The sequence below is a fragment of the Lepus europaeus genome, chromosome X (assembly GCF_033115175.1).
Source record: "Lepus europaeus isolate LE1 chromosome X, mLepTim1.pri, whole genome shotgun sequence".
Lineage (NCBI taxonomy): Eukaryota > Metazoa > Chordata > Mammalia > Lagomorpha > Leporidae > Lepus > Lepus europaeus.
This window is the reverse complement of record NC_084850.1, coordinates 32,246,272-32,260,319: the sequence shown is the minus strand read 5'-3', so window position 1 is coordinate 32,260,319 and position 14,048 is coordinate 32,246,272. Positions and strand designations below refer to the sequence as shown.

Below are 14,048 nucleotides of genomic sequence, written 5' to 3'. Positions count from 1 at the left end.
TTTGTTTATTTAAGAGGTAGAGTTACAGACAGAGGGAGAGAAAGATCTTTCATCCATTGGTTCACTACCCAAATGGCCAGGGCTGGGCTGATTCGAAGCCAGGAGTTCTTCTGGGTCTCCCATACGGGTATAGAGGCCCAAGCACTTGGGCCATCTTCTGCTTCCCCAGGACATAGCAGAGAGCTGGATCAGAAGAGGAGCAACTAGGACTTGAACCGACACCCATATGGGTTGCTGGTGCCACAGGTGGTGGCTTAACACATTACGCCACAGCTCTGATCCTTTAGGGCTTTTATAAGAAGTAAAATTCATTTACATAAGAAGTACTCATTTGTATTGTCCTCCAATCACACAATTCTCCCCCTTTTCCTAGAGATAACTGCTACCCTAAGTTTGGTATTTATCATATTTCTACATTTTAATTTTATTTTACTAGGAATTTTTAGCTCTTTATTATATATATATATGTAGTTTATATTTTTCTGATGCTAATATCCATGTAAATTATATGTTGAGCGTTTGAAACTTGCTTTACTCAGTTAAAATTATTAAAATATTTCACTGTTGACATGTGTTCATCTTTTTTAAAAAATATTTTTAGGGAGAAGCAGACAGAAAGTTCTTTTATCATTTGGTTCACTCCCCAAATGGCCTTAGCAGCCAGAGATGGGCATATCTGAAGCCAGGAGCCGGGAATTTCTTCCGGATCTCCCATGTGGGTGCCGAGGTCCAAGCAATTGGATCATCTTCCGTGCTTTCCCAGGCACATTAGTAGGGAGCTGGATAGGAAGAGGAGCAGCTGATACATGAACTGGTGCTCCTATGAAATGCCAGCACCACAGGCAGTAGGGTTAGCCTGCTAAGCCACAGTGCCGGCCTCAACTGTAGTTAATCGTAACTGCTGAATATGATATGAAATAACCACAATTTTTTGATGTTTCTGTTAGATAGTCAGGTTTCCATTTTTTTTCAGATTACAGATTTTTTTTTTTAACAATCTTAAGTATATCTCTTTGAGCATTTGTGTAAATGCTTTTCTAGTTTTTACCTGAGTGGAATTGCTATTTTACATTGTTTATGTACATCTTAAACTTGACCACCTGTTGCCAAAGTGGTTGTATTGCATTATCCACTCATCAGGAACATATGTTAGTTTCCATTGCTCTTCATGAAGAATAGCCTCATCTAATACCTGGTATTATAAACCCCTCCTCATACATCATTTGATAGCTCACATCATGTTAGAATGGGAAAGTGTATTAATCACTTTTTTTTCACCACTAAAAATAAAATACAGGGCTAGCTTCATGATGTGGCAGATTAACCTGCTGCTTATGATGCTGGTGTCCCATATGGGTGCCGGATTGAGTCCCAGCTACTCTACTTCTGATCCAGCTCCCTGCTAACACATCTCAGAAAGCAGCAGAGAATGGACCTAAACTTAAAATTTAGGTAATATAGTCTATTGGGGAAAGGAGCCCATACTTATAGTTCCTGTGAGTGATACTAAACAACAATTACGAAAATTAGCATGTAGAAGTCATCCATTATTGTGATGGAGTTGTTAAGAAAGAGTTAGCTTATATATTCATCATCTTTTTAAAAAAAAAATTTATTTATTTGAAAGAGTTAAAGAATCTTCCATCTGCATGTTTACTCTCTAAATGGCTACAATGGCCAAGGCTGGACCAGGCCAGAGCCAGCAGCGTAGAACTCCATCTGGGTCTCCCATGTGGGCGGCAGGGGCCCAAGCACTCAGATGGTCTTCTGTTGCATTTCCAGGTGGATTAGCAAGAAGCTGGATTAGAAATGGGGCAGCTGCTGCTTGAACTAGTGCTCCCATAATGGGGTGCTGGTATTGCAGGTGGTGACGTAACCTGCTATGCCACACACCTGTCCCCACCATAATCTTCTTGTTTTTAAGATTTCAGGTATTTTATTTGAGAGTTAGAGTTACAGACAGTGAGAGGGAGAGACAGAGAGAAAGGCCCTCCCTCTGTTGGCTCACTCCCCAAATGTCCACAACGGCTGGAGCTGCACCAATCCGAAGCAAGGAGCCATGAGCCCCCTCCGAGTCTCCCACGTGGGTGCAGGGGCCCAAGGACTTGGGCCATCCTCTACTGCTTTCCCAGGCCATAGCAGAGAGCTGGACTGGAAGAGGGGCAGCCAGGATTAGAACTGGCGCTCACATGGGATACTGGCACCTCAGGTGGAGGATTAATCCACTGCACCATGGCGCTGGCCCCCCCACCATAATCTTTTAAAAGTGTAAATGACATGCTTTAGGTTTGTAAGGAAATGCCTTGATATCCTAGAGCATACAGTTGTGATGAAATGTTTCCTGATAGTCTAAAACAATGTTTTTAAATTATATTTATTTTATTTGAAAGGGGGTGGGAGGGGGAAAGAGAGAGAGAGAGAGAGATGCAAAGGAGATCTGATAGTTCACTCTTAAGTGACTATGACAGCCAGCAGCCTGATTCGGTTTGGGTCTCCCACATAGCCACATAGGTAGTTAGGGACCCAGGTACTTGAGCCATCACCTACTTCTTCCAAGGGTATCTGTTAGAAAGAAGCTGGATCAGAAACAGAATAGTGAAAAAGAAAAAAAAAAGTAGAGTAGCCGGAATTTTCTTACTTCACACAAATTATATTTTTGATATTTGGAATCTTGCATTGAAGAGCTAACACGACATACCCAGACTGTTCATGAAAGATGAAATATAAATAGCTAACAGACAAAACAATGTAGTGTCACTGTTAACCTAAACTAATATGAGATGGTGCTGTGTTTTTAAAGATTGATTTATTTATACTTGAAAGGCAGAGAGAGAGAGAGAGATCTTCCAATCTTCCATCTACTGGTTCACTGGCCACATTGACTGGAGTTGGTCTAAGCTGAAGCCAAGAACATCATTCAGATCTCCCATGTGATGGGAGGGGCCCACGCACTTAGGTCATGTGCTCCCACCTTCTCTGGTGTGTTAGGGTGCTGGATTGGAAGTGGAGTGGCAGGGACTCAGACTTGTGGTCCAATATGGGACACTGGTGCTTCTGGTGGCAGCTCAACCTGCTGTGCCACAATGGCATCCCTGGTGTTTGTAAATCTGTAAGTGGTAGATTTTTTAAAAAATAGTAGAACTTTAAAAATATTTATTTATTTGAAATTTTAGATAGAAACACCCAGAGAAATATCTCTTACATTGGTTTACTCCTCCTGTACCCATTGAGTTCCATCAGGACTGCAGCCAGGAGCCCAGGAACTCAATCCAGATCTACCACATGGGTGGCAAGGACCCCAGTACATGTGCCATCAGCTGCTGCCTCCCAGTGTTCACCTTAGCTGTAAGCTGGAATTAGGAGTAGATACTGTACTAGAATCCAGACCCACCAGTATGGGATATGGGCATCCTAATCAGCAGCTTAATGGCTGAGCCAAGTTCCCACTCCCAGATGAAAATTCTTTATATAGATAGCTATTAGGGACTTCATCACAGTTTTGTTTACATTATCAAATCATTAAATACAATCTTTAGTAGTATTTGGAGACTGCAGTGGGGATTCCCTAACTAGAAATTTAAGAAAAAAATCTATACACCCTCAAGAATTGGTTATGGACAGTGGGGTTGAGTGAATAGAATTTCTGAGATTGGCTGTGTTTGAGAAAGAAGGAGCTTTAAACCAACATTGTGCAGATCTCATTGATAAACTATCCTGTTAGGGAAGTATATGAATGTAGTAGGAACCTTAACCTGACCATTTAAACATAAATTCCTGTTAGTTCTTACATCATGTTCATTAAGAAAATCTGATTATTATTTGACATAAAAAATTTGGTTTATTGGAATAAATTGAGTGGTCATAATTTTAACTTCAGTGCTTTGTCCTTTTTCAAATTTTCCGATAAAAAGATGTTTTATGGTAAGAATTATTTTTCAGAATGATGGAAATAATAGTTTAATGTCTGTGTGGAACTTTTTCCCAGATGGTCAACAGGAGGATGAAGCCAGTAAAATTGAAGCTCTGCATAAGAGGAGAAATTTACTTGCAGCCTTTTGTAAGCTAATTGTATATACTGTGGTGGAGATGAATACAGCTGCAGATATCTTCAAGCAGTATATGAAGGTAAGTGGAAACATGAGTAGTCAGATAGGTTTTTTTTTTTTGGACAGGCAGAGTGGATAGTGAGAGAGAGAAAGAGACAGAGAGAAAGGTCTTCCTTTTTGCTGTTGGTTCACCCTCCAATGGCCTCTGCGGCCGGCGCATCGTGCTGATCCGAAGCCAGGAGCCAGGCGCTTCTCCTGGTCTCCCATGCGGGTGCAGGGCGCAAGCACTTGGCCCATCCTCCACTGCCTTCCCGGGCCATAGCAGAGAGCTGGCCTGGAAGAGGGGCAACTGGGATAGAATCCGGTGCCCCAACCGGGACTAGAACCCGGTGTGCCGGCGCCGCAAGGCGGAGGATTAGCCTGTTAAACCATGACGCCGGCGAGTAGTAACATAGTTTAAAAGGCATGGTAGTAAATGGAACACTGGCTCATTTATCCTTGTTGCCATTGAAATTTTTACATTGAGAATTACTTTTCTAGTATAAAATACATCTATTTAAAAAGTTATATTTTCAGTAACATTTCCTCATACTTCCAACTCCTCCAGCTAATGGACATTTTTTGATTTATTGTATTCATTTACACATAGAATATTGGAAAGTATCTTCCTTAGATTGTTACCATTATAATTGCATTTTGGTTTAAAGATAATGACATAGTGACCTTCCTCTGCTTGATGTAGCATTAAAAAGAGTTGTTTTTGGAGTCATGACCTGCGTGGTGGTTTTGCCTTAGTTACTCTGGGGCTTATGACCTTGAGAAACTTCGATACCTTTTTCCCCCTGAGTTTCTTCATTCATACCACTGTGATAGCTGATGTTCCTCTTAGCTCTTAAAATGTGACTTGATTTACAATGGTTATTAATTTTCATATGTAAGTAATTTTCATAAGTATATGTAAGACTCTAATTTTGAATTAGTAGTAGAAAGGCTGCTGTTCCATTATACTAACTACATATGTGACTAAAATATGGTAAGAGAGTTTTAAAACTATTCTGTAGTCAAACACAATTGCAAAAGTAAACTTCTTTACAGCTTTGCTTTTAGGAAAATAGGTATATGTAATAAATTTGTCAATCTAGTTAATCCTCTATTTGGAATATCTTGTATGAAATAATTCTAACACCAATGAAGGTCATTTTGAAACTTAATTTTTTGATATGGCAAGTGCTACTACTATTAAAAAATGTTAGTGTTTATGAAATACTTAACAGATTTTAAAATCTAGGTATTCTAGATTAAACTCAATTATATTAGTCATAGGGGCACAATTGTTCCTGTAATCTCTGATTGTTGTCATGTACATATTTTGAAACATCTTAAATTAGAAAAAAAATTATGTATGATGTATAATGTAAATGCCATAACCAAATAAATTGTCTGTTAAGTATTGTCTATAGGCTTTTAGTTTTTCTAAGCCAAATGAGTGAAGTTATAGGTTGCTCATGGTCTATTTCCCCAGTAGAAATTAATAAGTTATGGGAATACTTGTGATAATGGAGTGTTCATAGTCTTAATAGCTCATAAAGAGAAATTTGTTTATATCTGTTGTGTTACCTCTGGAAATCTGTCTGAAGCGTTTGCTGTTTTTGAATATTTTGTAGAGGTTATGTGTTTAGAAATAATCTTGATGGCATAGTACATTCCTTTGTGCCTTTGAAGGCATAATTTTGGTCATATACATGGTGGCATGCTTATCTAATTTAAAATGAATTTTGCTGTTTTAAGAGGTAAAAGCTAATTTGTGCAAATTTCTCTTCCAGTATTATAATGACTATGGAGATATCATCAAAGAAACAATGAGTAAAACAAGGCAGATAGACAAAATTCAGTGTGCTAAGACCCTAATTCTCAGTTTGCAGCAGGTAAGACTTTAGGAATACCAACTTTTGCTAATAGAATCAATATCTAGTAGTGTGCAAGGTAACAGGTAAAACTGGGCAAAGGATGCAATTGACAGTTCATAAAAGTAGAAATAACAAAATATTCAACCTCATTAATAGATAAAGAAGTACAGGTGGTGTGTATTGATCAAATGAGTGTGATCAACATTTCATTTTCTTTGACATTACTTTATTATTGGAGGCTTGGAACTTCTTTTATTTGTTCAAACAATGTATACTAGGTTATTGTGAACTACAGCCTCCCCATTTTGATATGTAACAGTAAGTTATAATATTTATATAATAAGTTCTTTCTATCTAACTCTAATTTGGTACAGATTATCCAAACTCCCTCCCTGTCACACCCCTTGCTCCCACACCTCTGGTAATCACCATTCATTCTGTGTCTAGATTGCTTTTTTTTTTTTAATTTAAAAATCCACATTTAAGAGTTCAGCATATGCAATATTTGTGTTTCAGTGTCTGGCACATTTAACTCACCATGATATTCTCCAATTTCATCCATTTTGCTGTAAATGGCAGGATTTCATTCTTTTTTATGATTGAATAATATGCTTCTGTGTATATGTGCCACATTTTCTTTTATCTGCTCATCTGATGATAGACAATTTTGGTTGATTCTGTATTTTGGCTATTGTGAACAGTGCTTTAGTAAACATGAGGAGCAGGTAGCTCTGTGAGAAAGTGATTTCATATCTTGAGTATGCACCCAGTAGTGGAATTGCTGTATCACATGGCAGTTTTCTTTCTATTTTTTTTAAGGAATCTGTGTTATCCATTGAAGCTGTGATACTTTTTTTTTTGTTTTTTTAACAGTAAGCATACTAGCCAAGTATAATGAAGAGAGTACACCTGACAGACCAGGTGGCATCTCATTAAAGGACTGAGATCCCAGTCTGCATTCAGACTGGAGTTTGTATGAATATGGGTATGTGCCCCTGCCCCAATGGGGGAGTTTGGGGATTAGGACCCACTCAACAGGTTATCAGATATTGAACAATGATGTGACATTTGAAATGTGAATGCTAGTCTGCTTCCAAGACATGTTTCTATATTTCCTCCCTTGTTCATCATAAAAAATTTTTAAACAGTTCCCATTTTCTTCAGCCCCTCCCATATACATAGACTAATAACTGTCTAACTACATTCTTCCCTCAGAAGAAGTAACCCATGATCTTACGTGAGTATCTCAGGTGAAGGCCCATCTTCTGTATTTTCTTTGAATGGGCATATGGGCATAGAGTTGGTAATGATTCTCTGTCAAACAGTTTGTCCTATGGTGTTTGTGGGTGGCCTCGGAAAAGATTGTCTCGTGTGTTACAGAGGGCTGGTCATATCATCTAATGAGATATGCTGGGAATCCTTTCTCAAATCTATCTGGATGGCTTTTATTTTGTCAGACAAAATGAATGAGTGAATTTAAAGATTATGGTAGGAGTATGGGAGCTATAGTGCCAAGGAGAGCCAGTGACCAGGATTTCTATGACTCAGTGCTGAGCCAGAAATTCTAATTGTGTTCGGCCTGGGAAAGCAGTAGAAGATGGTCCAAGTCCTTGGGCCCCTATACTGACGTGAGAGACCTGGAAGAAGTTCCTGGCTCCTGGCTTCAGATCTGCACAGCTCCAGCTGTTGTTGCCATCTGGGGAGTGAACCAGCAGATGGAAGACTTTTCTCTTTCTCTCTGCCTCTCCTTCTCTCTCTCTGTATGACTCTGACTTTCTAATAAATAAATAAATCTTTTTTAAAAAAAGGAAAAATGTTGGAGCTCTAGGTTTGGCATCATTTTATAACCTGATGGTGTATTTTACACAATCTAACTCAAAGAGCTATTGTATTTGCAAATTGGGAGTCTCATCCTTTCAGAATTCTAGGGATCCATGTAGAAGCCCCAAAGTCAGAAGACACAGTTTAGAACCTTAGATCTAAAGAATTCTGAGAGAGAAAACTATTTGGTCAAAATAAAAATAATTATCCATTTAGCCTGAGCATTTTAAAACCAAAGCTGTGGGCCAAATATAATCAGGAGAAATAGGAAGATGTTGTTGACTCCTTTAAGACTCAGTTCTCCCAATCGATACAGGAAAAAAAAACCACGTGAAACCCTCGCCAAGATGAATAAAAATTTTCCTTATTTATGTCAGTTACAACAACAGGAAAAAAAATCTTGATTAAAAGGACTAGCATGTGACATCAGCTTATGAACCCATTACATAGGACACTTAAATGCATCATGAAACAAAGTAGTAGTGAATCAGGTAATCCAGCTATAAAATAGAAGAACTAAGTAAAATAATTTCCTTCTAATCTTATTCATCTTAATCTTGAAGCCTTTTTCACCAAGAGTACATTTTCATATTACCGCTTTGTACACAACTTTTTTTGGTACCTACTGATTCGTTCAATTCACATCCTAGTCTTTTTCCAGATCTGAGAAGAAATGCTTTCAGCTTTTCTTCATTCAGTATGATATTGACTATTGGTTTGTCACATATAACCTTTTATTGTTTTGAGCTATTTTACTTCTCTACCTAATTTGTGGAGGGTTTGTATCATGAAGGATGGTTGAATCTTATCAGATGCTTTCTTTGCATCTATTGAGATGATCATATTTTCTGTTGCTGTAATTAATGTTTATTGACTTTTCTGATGTTGAACCACTCTTGCATCTCCAGGATAAATGCCACTTGATCATGATGTATGATCTTTTTGATGTAGTGTTAGATTCAATTTCCTAATATTTTATTGAGAACTTTTGCATCTATGTTCATCAAGGATATTGGTCTGTAGGTTTCTTCTTGTGTTGTGTCTTTTTTTGTGTGTGGTTTCAATATGAGAATGTTGTTGGCCTCATAAAAAGATTTTGGCAGAGTTCCATCCTTTTCGATATTTTAGAATAATTTGGAAAAGGGGCGTTAGTTCCTCTTAAATGTTTTGTGTGGTTCAGCAGCAAAGATATTAGGCCCTGGACTTTGAATTACTGCTTCTGTCTTGTTGCTTATTAGTGGTGTGTTCAGATTTTCTGCATGTTCTTAATTTAATCGTATACATACCCAGGAATTTATCCATTTCTTCAAGGCTTTCCAATTTGTTAGCATATAATTATTCATAGTAGCTTCTTATAATCCTTTGTATTTCTGTGGTATCAGTTGTAATGTCTCCCTTTTAATCTCTAATTTGAGTTTTTTTTCTTTTATTTCTTTGTTAGTCTGGCTAAATGTTTATTTTGTTTATCTCCTTGAAAAAAAAGCTTTTCATTTAGTTGATCTTTTATTTTTTAATTTTTAAAAAGATTTAGTTTTATTTGAAAGGCAGTGTGACATAGAGGGAGAGTCAGAAAAGAGATCTTTTTCCATCTGCTGGTTGACTCCCCAAATGGCTGCAATGGTCAGGGCTGGGCCAGGATGAATCCAGGAGGCTGGAACTCTATCCTTGTCTCCCATGTTGGTGGCGATGCCCAAGTACCTGGGCCGTATTCTGCCACTGTCTTACCAGTCACATTAGCAGGAAGTAACCAAGGCCTCCAACTGGCACTCTTATATGGAATGCTGGCTTCACAAGAAGCAACTCAACCAAACCACTATGCCACAGTGCTGGCCCCTTTGTTGTTGTTATTTTTTTTTTCTGTTTCAACTTAAAGTTTTTCTGCTCTGATTCTTACTATTGGGTTTGGTTTGTTCTTATCTTTTTAAGTCCTTGAGATGCAGCATTAGATTGAGATCTTTCTATTTTTTTAATAATCAAGTTACTGTTAAAGAATACCCTCAATACTGTTTTTGCTATATCCCGCAGGTTTTGATGTGTTGTATTTCCATTTTCATTTGTTTCAGGAGAGTTTTTGTTTTTAATTTCCTTAATGACCTATTGATCATTCAGTAACATGTTTAATTTGCATATATTTATAAATTTTCCATTGTTTTTGTTGTTGGTTTCTAGTTTTCTATCTTTATGGTCTGAGAAGATGCATATTACAATTTCATTATGTTTTTAAAGAAATATTTATTTTTTCAATTTTTTAATTTATATAAGATGAACAAATTTCATGATTTCATATATACAGATTTAGGAGCATAGTGATATGTTCCATCCTACCTTCCCTTCTACCCACATTTTCACCCTCCCTCCTCCTCCTTCCTTTCTTATTTTAATTTTTTTTGAAGATTTTATATTTATTTGAGAGGTAGAGTTACAGAGAGTGAGAGGGAGAAGGGCAGAGAGAAAGATCTTCCATCTGCTGGTTCACTTCCCAAATGGCTGCAAAGATTGAGGCTGGGCCAGTACGAAGCCAGGAGCCAGGAGCTTCTCCTGGGTTTCCCACACGGATACAGGGGCTGAAGGACTTGGGCCATCTTCCATTGCTTTCCCAGGCCATAGCAGAGAGCTGGATCGGAAGAGGAGCTGCCAGGACTAGAAATGCGCCCATATGGAATGCTGGCACTGCAGGCAGGGGATTAACCTATTGTGCCACAGTGCTGGCCCTTTCTTTTAATTTTACAATGGCATACTTTCAGCTTATTTTATAATCATAAACTTAACCCTCTGCTAAGTAGAGAATTCAACAAATAGTATGAAGAAAAAAACACTGTTCCTCAACAGTAGAGACAAGGGATATAAACAATAATCAAGTCTCAAAATGTCAGTTTCGCTCATATATTACATTTTATTGTACTCTATTAGTTGCCACAGATCAGGGAAAACATAATATTCGTCTTTTTGCGACTGCCAAGGCACAATGACAGAACAAGAGGGGAGAATCAGAGAGTGGTCTTTCATCCGCTGGTTCACTCCCCAAATGGCTGCAATGGCTAGTTCTAGGCCAAACATAAGCAGGAACCAGGAGAGCTCCATGTGTGTCTCCAACATGGTTGGCCAGGGCTTAAGCATTTGGGCCATCCTATGTTGCCTTCCCAGGTGCATTAGCAAGGATCTGGATAAGAAGTGGAGAAGCCAGGATTTGAACTGGGGTGCTTAGATATGGGATGCCGGCATGAATGACCAACAGCTTACCCTGCTGCAACACAACACTGGCCCCTTCAATCTTTTAAAATTTACAGAGCCTCTGGGCCATCGCTGTGGTGCAGCGAGTTAAAGCCCCGGATTGAAGCGTCGGCATTCCATATGGGTGCTGATTTGAGTCACCACTGCTCCTCTTCTGATCCAGCTCTCTGGTGTGGCCTGCAAGAGCAGTGGCTGATGGTCTGCGTCCTTGGTCCCCTGCACCCACGTGGGAGACCCAGAAGAAGCCTCTGGTTCCTAACTTTGGATTGGCTCAGCTCCGGCCGTTGTAGCCATTTGGGGAATGAACCAGCAGATGGAAGACCTCTCTTTCTCTACCTCTCTGTAATTCTGTCTTTCAAATAAGTAAAAATAAATTTTTTAAAAAACTTTTATTTAATGAATATAAATTTCCAAAGTACAGCTTATGGATTACAATAGCTTTCCCCCCCGCCCCCATAACTTCCCTCCCACCTGCAACCCTCCCCTCTCCCACTCCCTCTCCCCTTCCATTCACATCAAGATTCATTTTCAATTCTCTTTATATACAGAAGATCAGTTTAGTATATATTAAGTAAAGATTTCAACAGTTTGCCCCCCCATAGCAACACAAAGTGAAACATAGTGTTGGGGTACTAGTTATAGCATTAAATCACAATGTACAGCACATTAAGGACAGAGATCCTACATGATATTTTTTAAAAATTGATTAATTTTCTATGCAATTTCCAATTTAAAACAAACAAAAAAAAACCCAAAAAATAAATCTTAAAAAAATTTACAGAGCTTTGATTTGTGGCCTAAAATATGGTCAATCCTAGAAAATCATCCATGTAATAGCCGGCGCCGTGGCTTAACAGGCTAATCCTCCACCTTGCGGCGCCGGCACACCGGGTTCTAGTCCCGGTTGGGGCACCGGATTCTATCCCGGTTGCCCCCCTTCCAGGCCAGCTCTCTGCTATGGCCCAGGAAGGCAGTGGAGGATGGCCCAAGTCCTTGGGCCCTACATCCGCATGGGAGACCAGAAGCACCTGGCTCCTGGCTTTGGATCAGCGAGATGCGCCAGCCGCAGCGGCCATTGGAGGGTGAACCAACGGCAAAAAGGAAGACCTTTCTCTCTGTCTCTCTCTCTCACTATCCACTCAGCCTGTCAAAAAAACAACAAAAAAAAATCATCCATGTAATAATGAGAAGAATGTATATTCTATAACTGGTGAAATGATCTATAAATGTGTTAGGTTCATTTACTCAGTAGTATGATTGAACTCTGGTGTATTTTACTAATTTTTCACTCTGAATGACCTGTACATTGGTGACAGTGGGATATTGAAATCCCCACTAATACTATGTTGGAACCCGTTTCTCCCTTTAGGTCTAGTGATATTTGATGTATATTGAGTGCATATATATTTAGGATTGTTATTTCTTGCTGAATTGATGCTTTTATCTGTGTGTGTGTATATATATATATATATATATATATATATATATATATCTGATGACTTCTCTCTCTTTTTACAACTTTTGATTTAAAGTCTGTTTTCTGATACAAGTATAGCTGTTCCCACTCATTTTTGGTTTCCATTTGCATGTTATATCTTCATCCAGCCCTTCGCCCTATGTGTATCTTTGCTTATGACATGAATTTCTTGTAGGCAATGCATAATTTTTTATTTTTTATTTTTATTTTTGACAGGCAGAGTGGACAGTGAAAGAGAGAGATAGAGAGAAAGGTCTTTCTTTTGCTGTTGGTTCACCCTCCAATGGCCGCTGCGGCCAGCACACCGTGCTGATCCGAAGCCAGGAGCCAGGTGCTTCTCCTGGTCTCCCATGGGGTGCAGGGCGCAAGCACTTGGCCCATCCTCCACTGCCTTCCTGGGCCATAGCAGAGAGCTGGCCTGGAAGAGGAGCAACCGGGATAGAATCCAGTGCCCCAACCGGGACTAGAACCCGGTGTGCCGGCGCTGCAAGGCGGAGGATTAGCCTGTTAAGCCACGGCGCCGGCCAGTGCATAATTTTTTTAATTCATTCAGCCAGCCTATATCTTTTGACTGGGGAATGTAAGCCATTTGCATTTACAGTTTATATTGGTAGATAAGAACTAACTACTTTTATTTTATTGATTGGTCTGTGATCGTATCTGCTCTATTAGTTTGATACTGTGATATGTATTCATGATGTTTTTACTTTAAAAAAAAAAAGATCTATTTATTTTGAAAGTCAGAGTTACAAAGAGAGAGAGAGAGAGAGAGAGAGAGCGGTCTTCCATCCATTGGTTCACTCAGATGACTCCAATAGCCAGTGCTGGGCCAGGCTGAAGTCTCCCACGTGGGTGGCGGGACCCAAACACTTTTTTTTTTTTTTTTGGACAGGCAGAGTAGATAGTGAGAGAGAGAGACAGAGAGAAAGATCTTCCTTTTGCGGTTGGTTCACCCTCTCCAATGGCCGCTGCGGCCGGCGCACCACGCTGATCCGAAGGCAGGAGCCAGGTGCTTCTCCTGGTCTCCCATGGGGTGCAGGGCCCAAGCACTTGGGCCATTCTCCACTGCACTCCCGGGCCACAGCAGAGAACTGGCCTGGAAGAGGGGCAACCGGGACAGAATCCGGCGCCCCGACCGGGACTAGAACCCGGGGTGCTGGCGCCGCCAGGCGAGGATTAGCCTGTTGAGCCATGGTGCCAGCCCATGGACCCAAACACTTGAGCTATTTCCTGCTGCTTTTCCTAGGCCATTTGCAGGGAGCTGGATCAGAAGTAGAGCACCTGAGACACAAACCAGTACCCATATGGGATACTGGCATTGCATGTAGTGGCTTTACCCACTATCTCACAATGCTGGCCTCCATGATATTTACTTCTAATGTAGAATTCCCTTCAGGATTTCTTGTAAGTAAGGCTGGCCTTTTAGTGATGAATACTCTGTTTTTGCTTTTCTAGGAAATAATTTATTTCTCCTTAACTTTTTTTAAAGGTTTATTTACTTGTTTGTTTATTTGAGAGCAGACTTACAATGAGAGAAAGGGAGAGACAGCAAGAGAGAGATCTTCC

The 14,048-nt window shown here is 39.6% G+C and overlaps 1 protein-coding gene across 4 annotated transcripts in view; it reads left to right on the top strand.

The window, feature by feature from the left end:
* STAG2 (STAG2 cohesin complex component) overlaps positions 1 to 14,048 on the top strand; it is a 176,759-nt gene that overhangs the window by 135,390 nt on the left and 27,321 nt on the right. For all 4 annotated transcript variants that reach the window (XM_062184586.1, XM_062184587.1, XM_062184588.1 and 1 more), the window contains exons 25-26: positions 3,986 to 4,125; positions 5,870 to 5,971. In XM_062184586.1, coding sequence (XP_062040570.1) covers positions 3,986 to 4,125; positions 5,870 to 5,971 — 242 coding nt within the window. The remainder of the gene's footprint in view (positions 1 to 3,985; positions 4,126 to 5,869; positions 5,972 to 14,048) is intronic.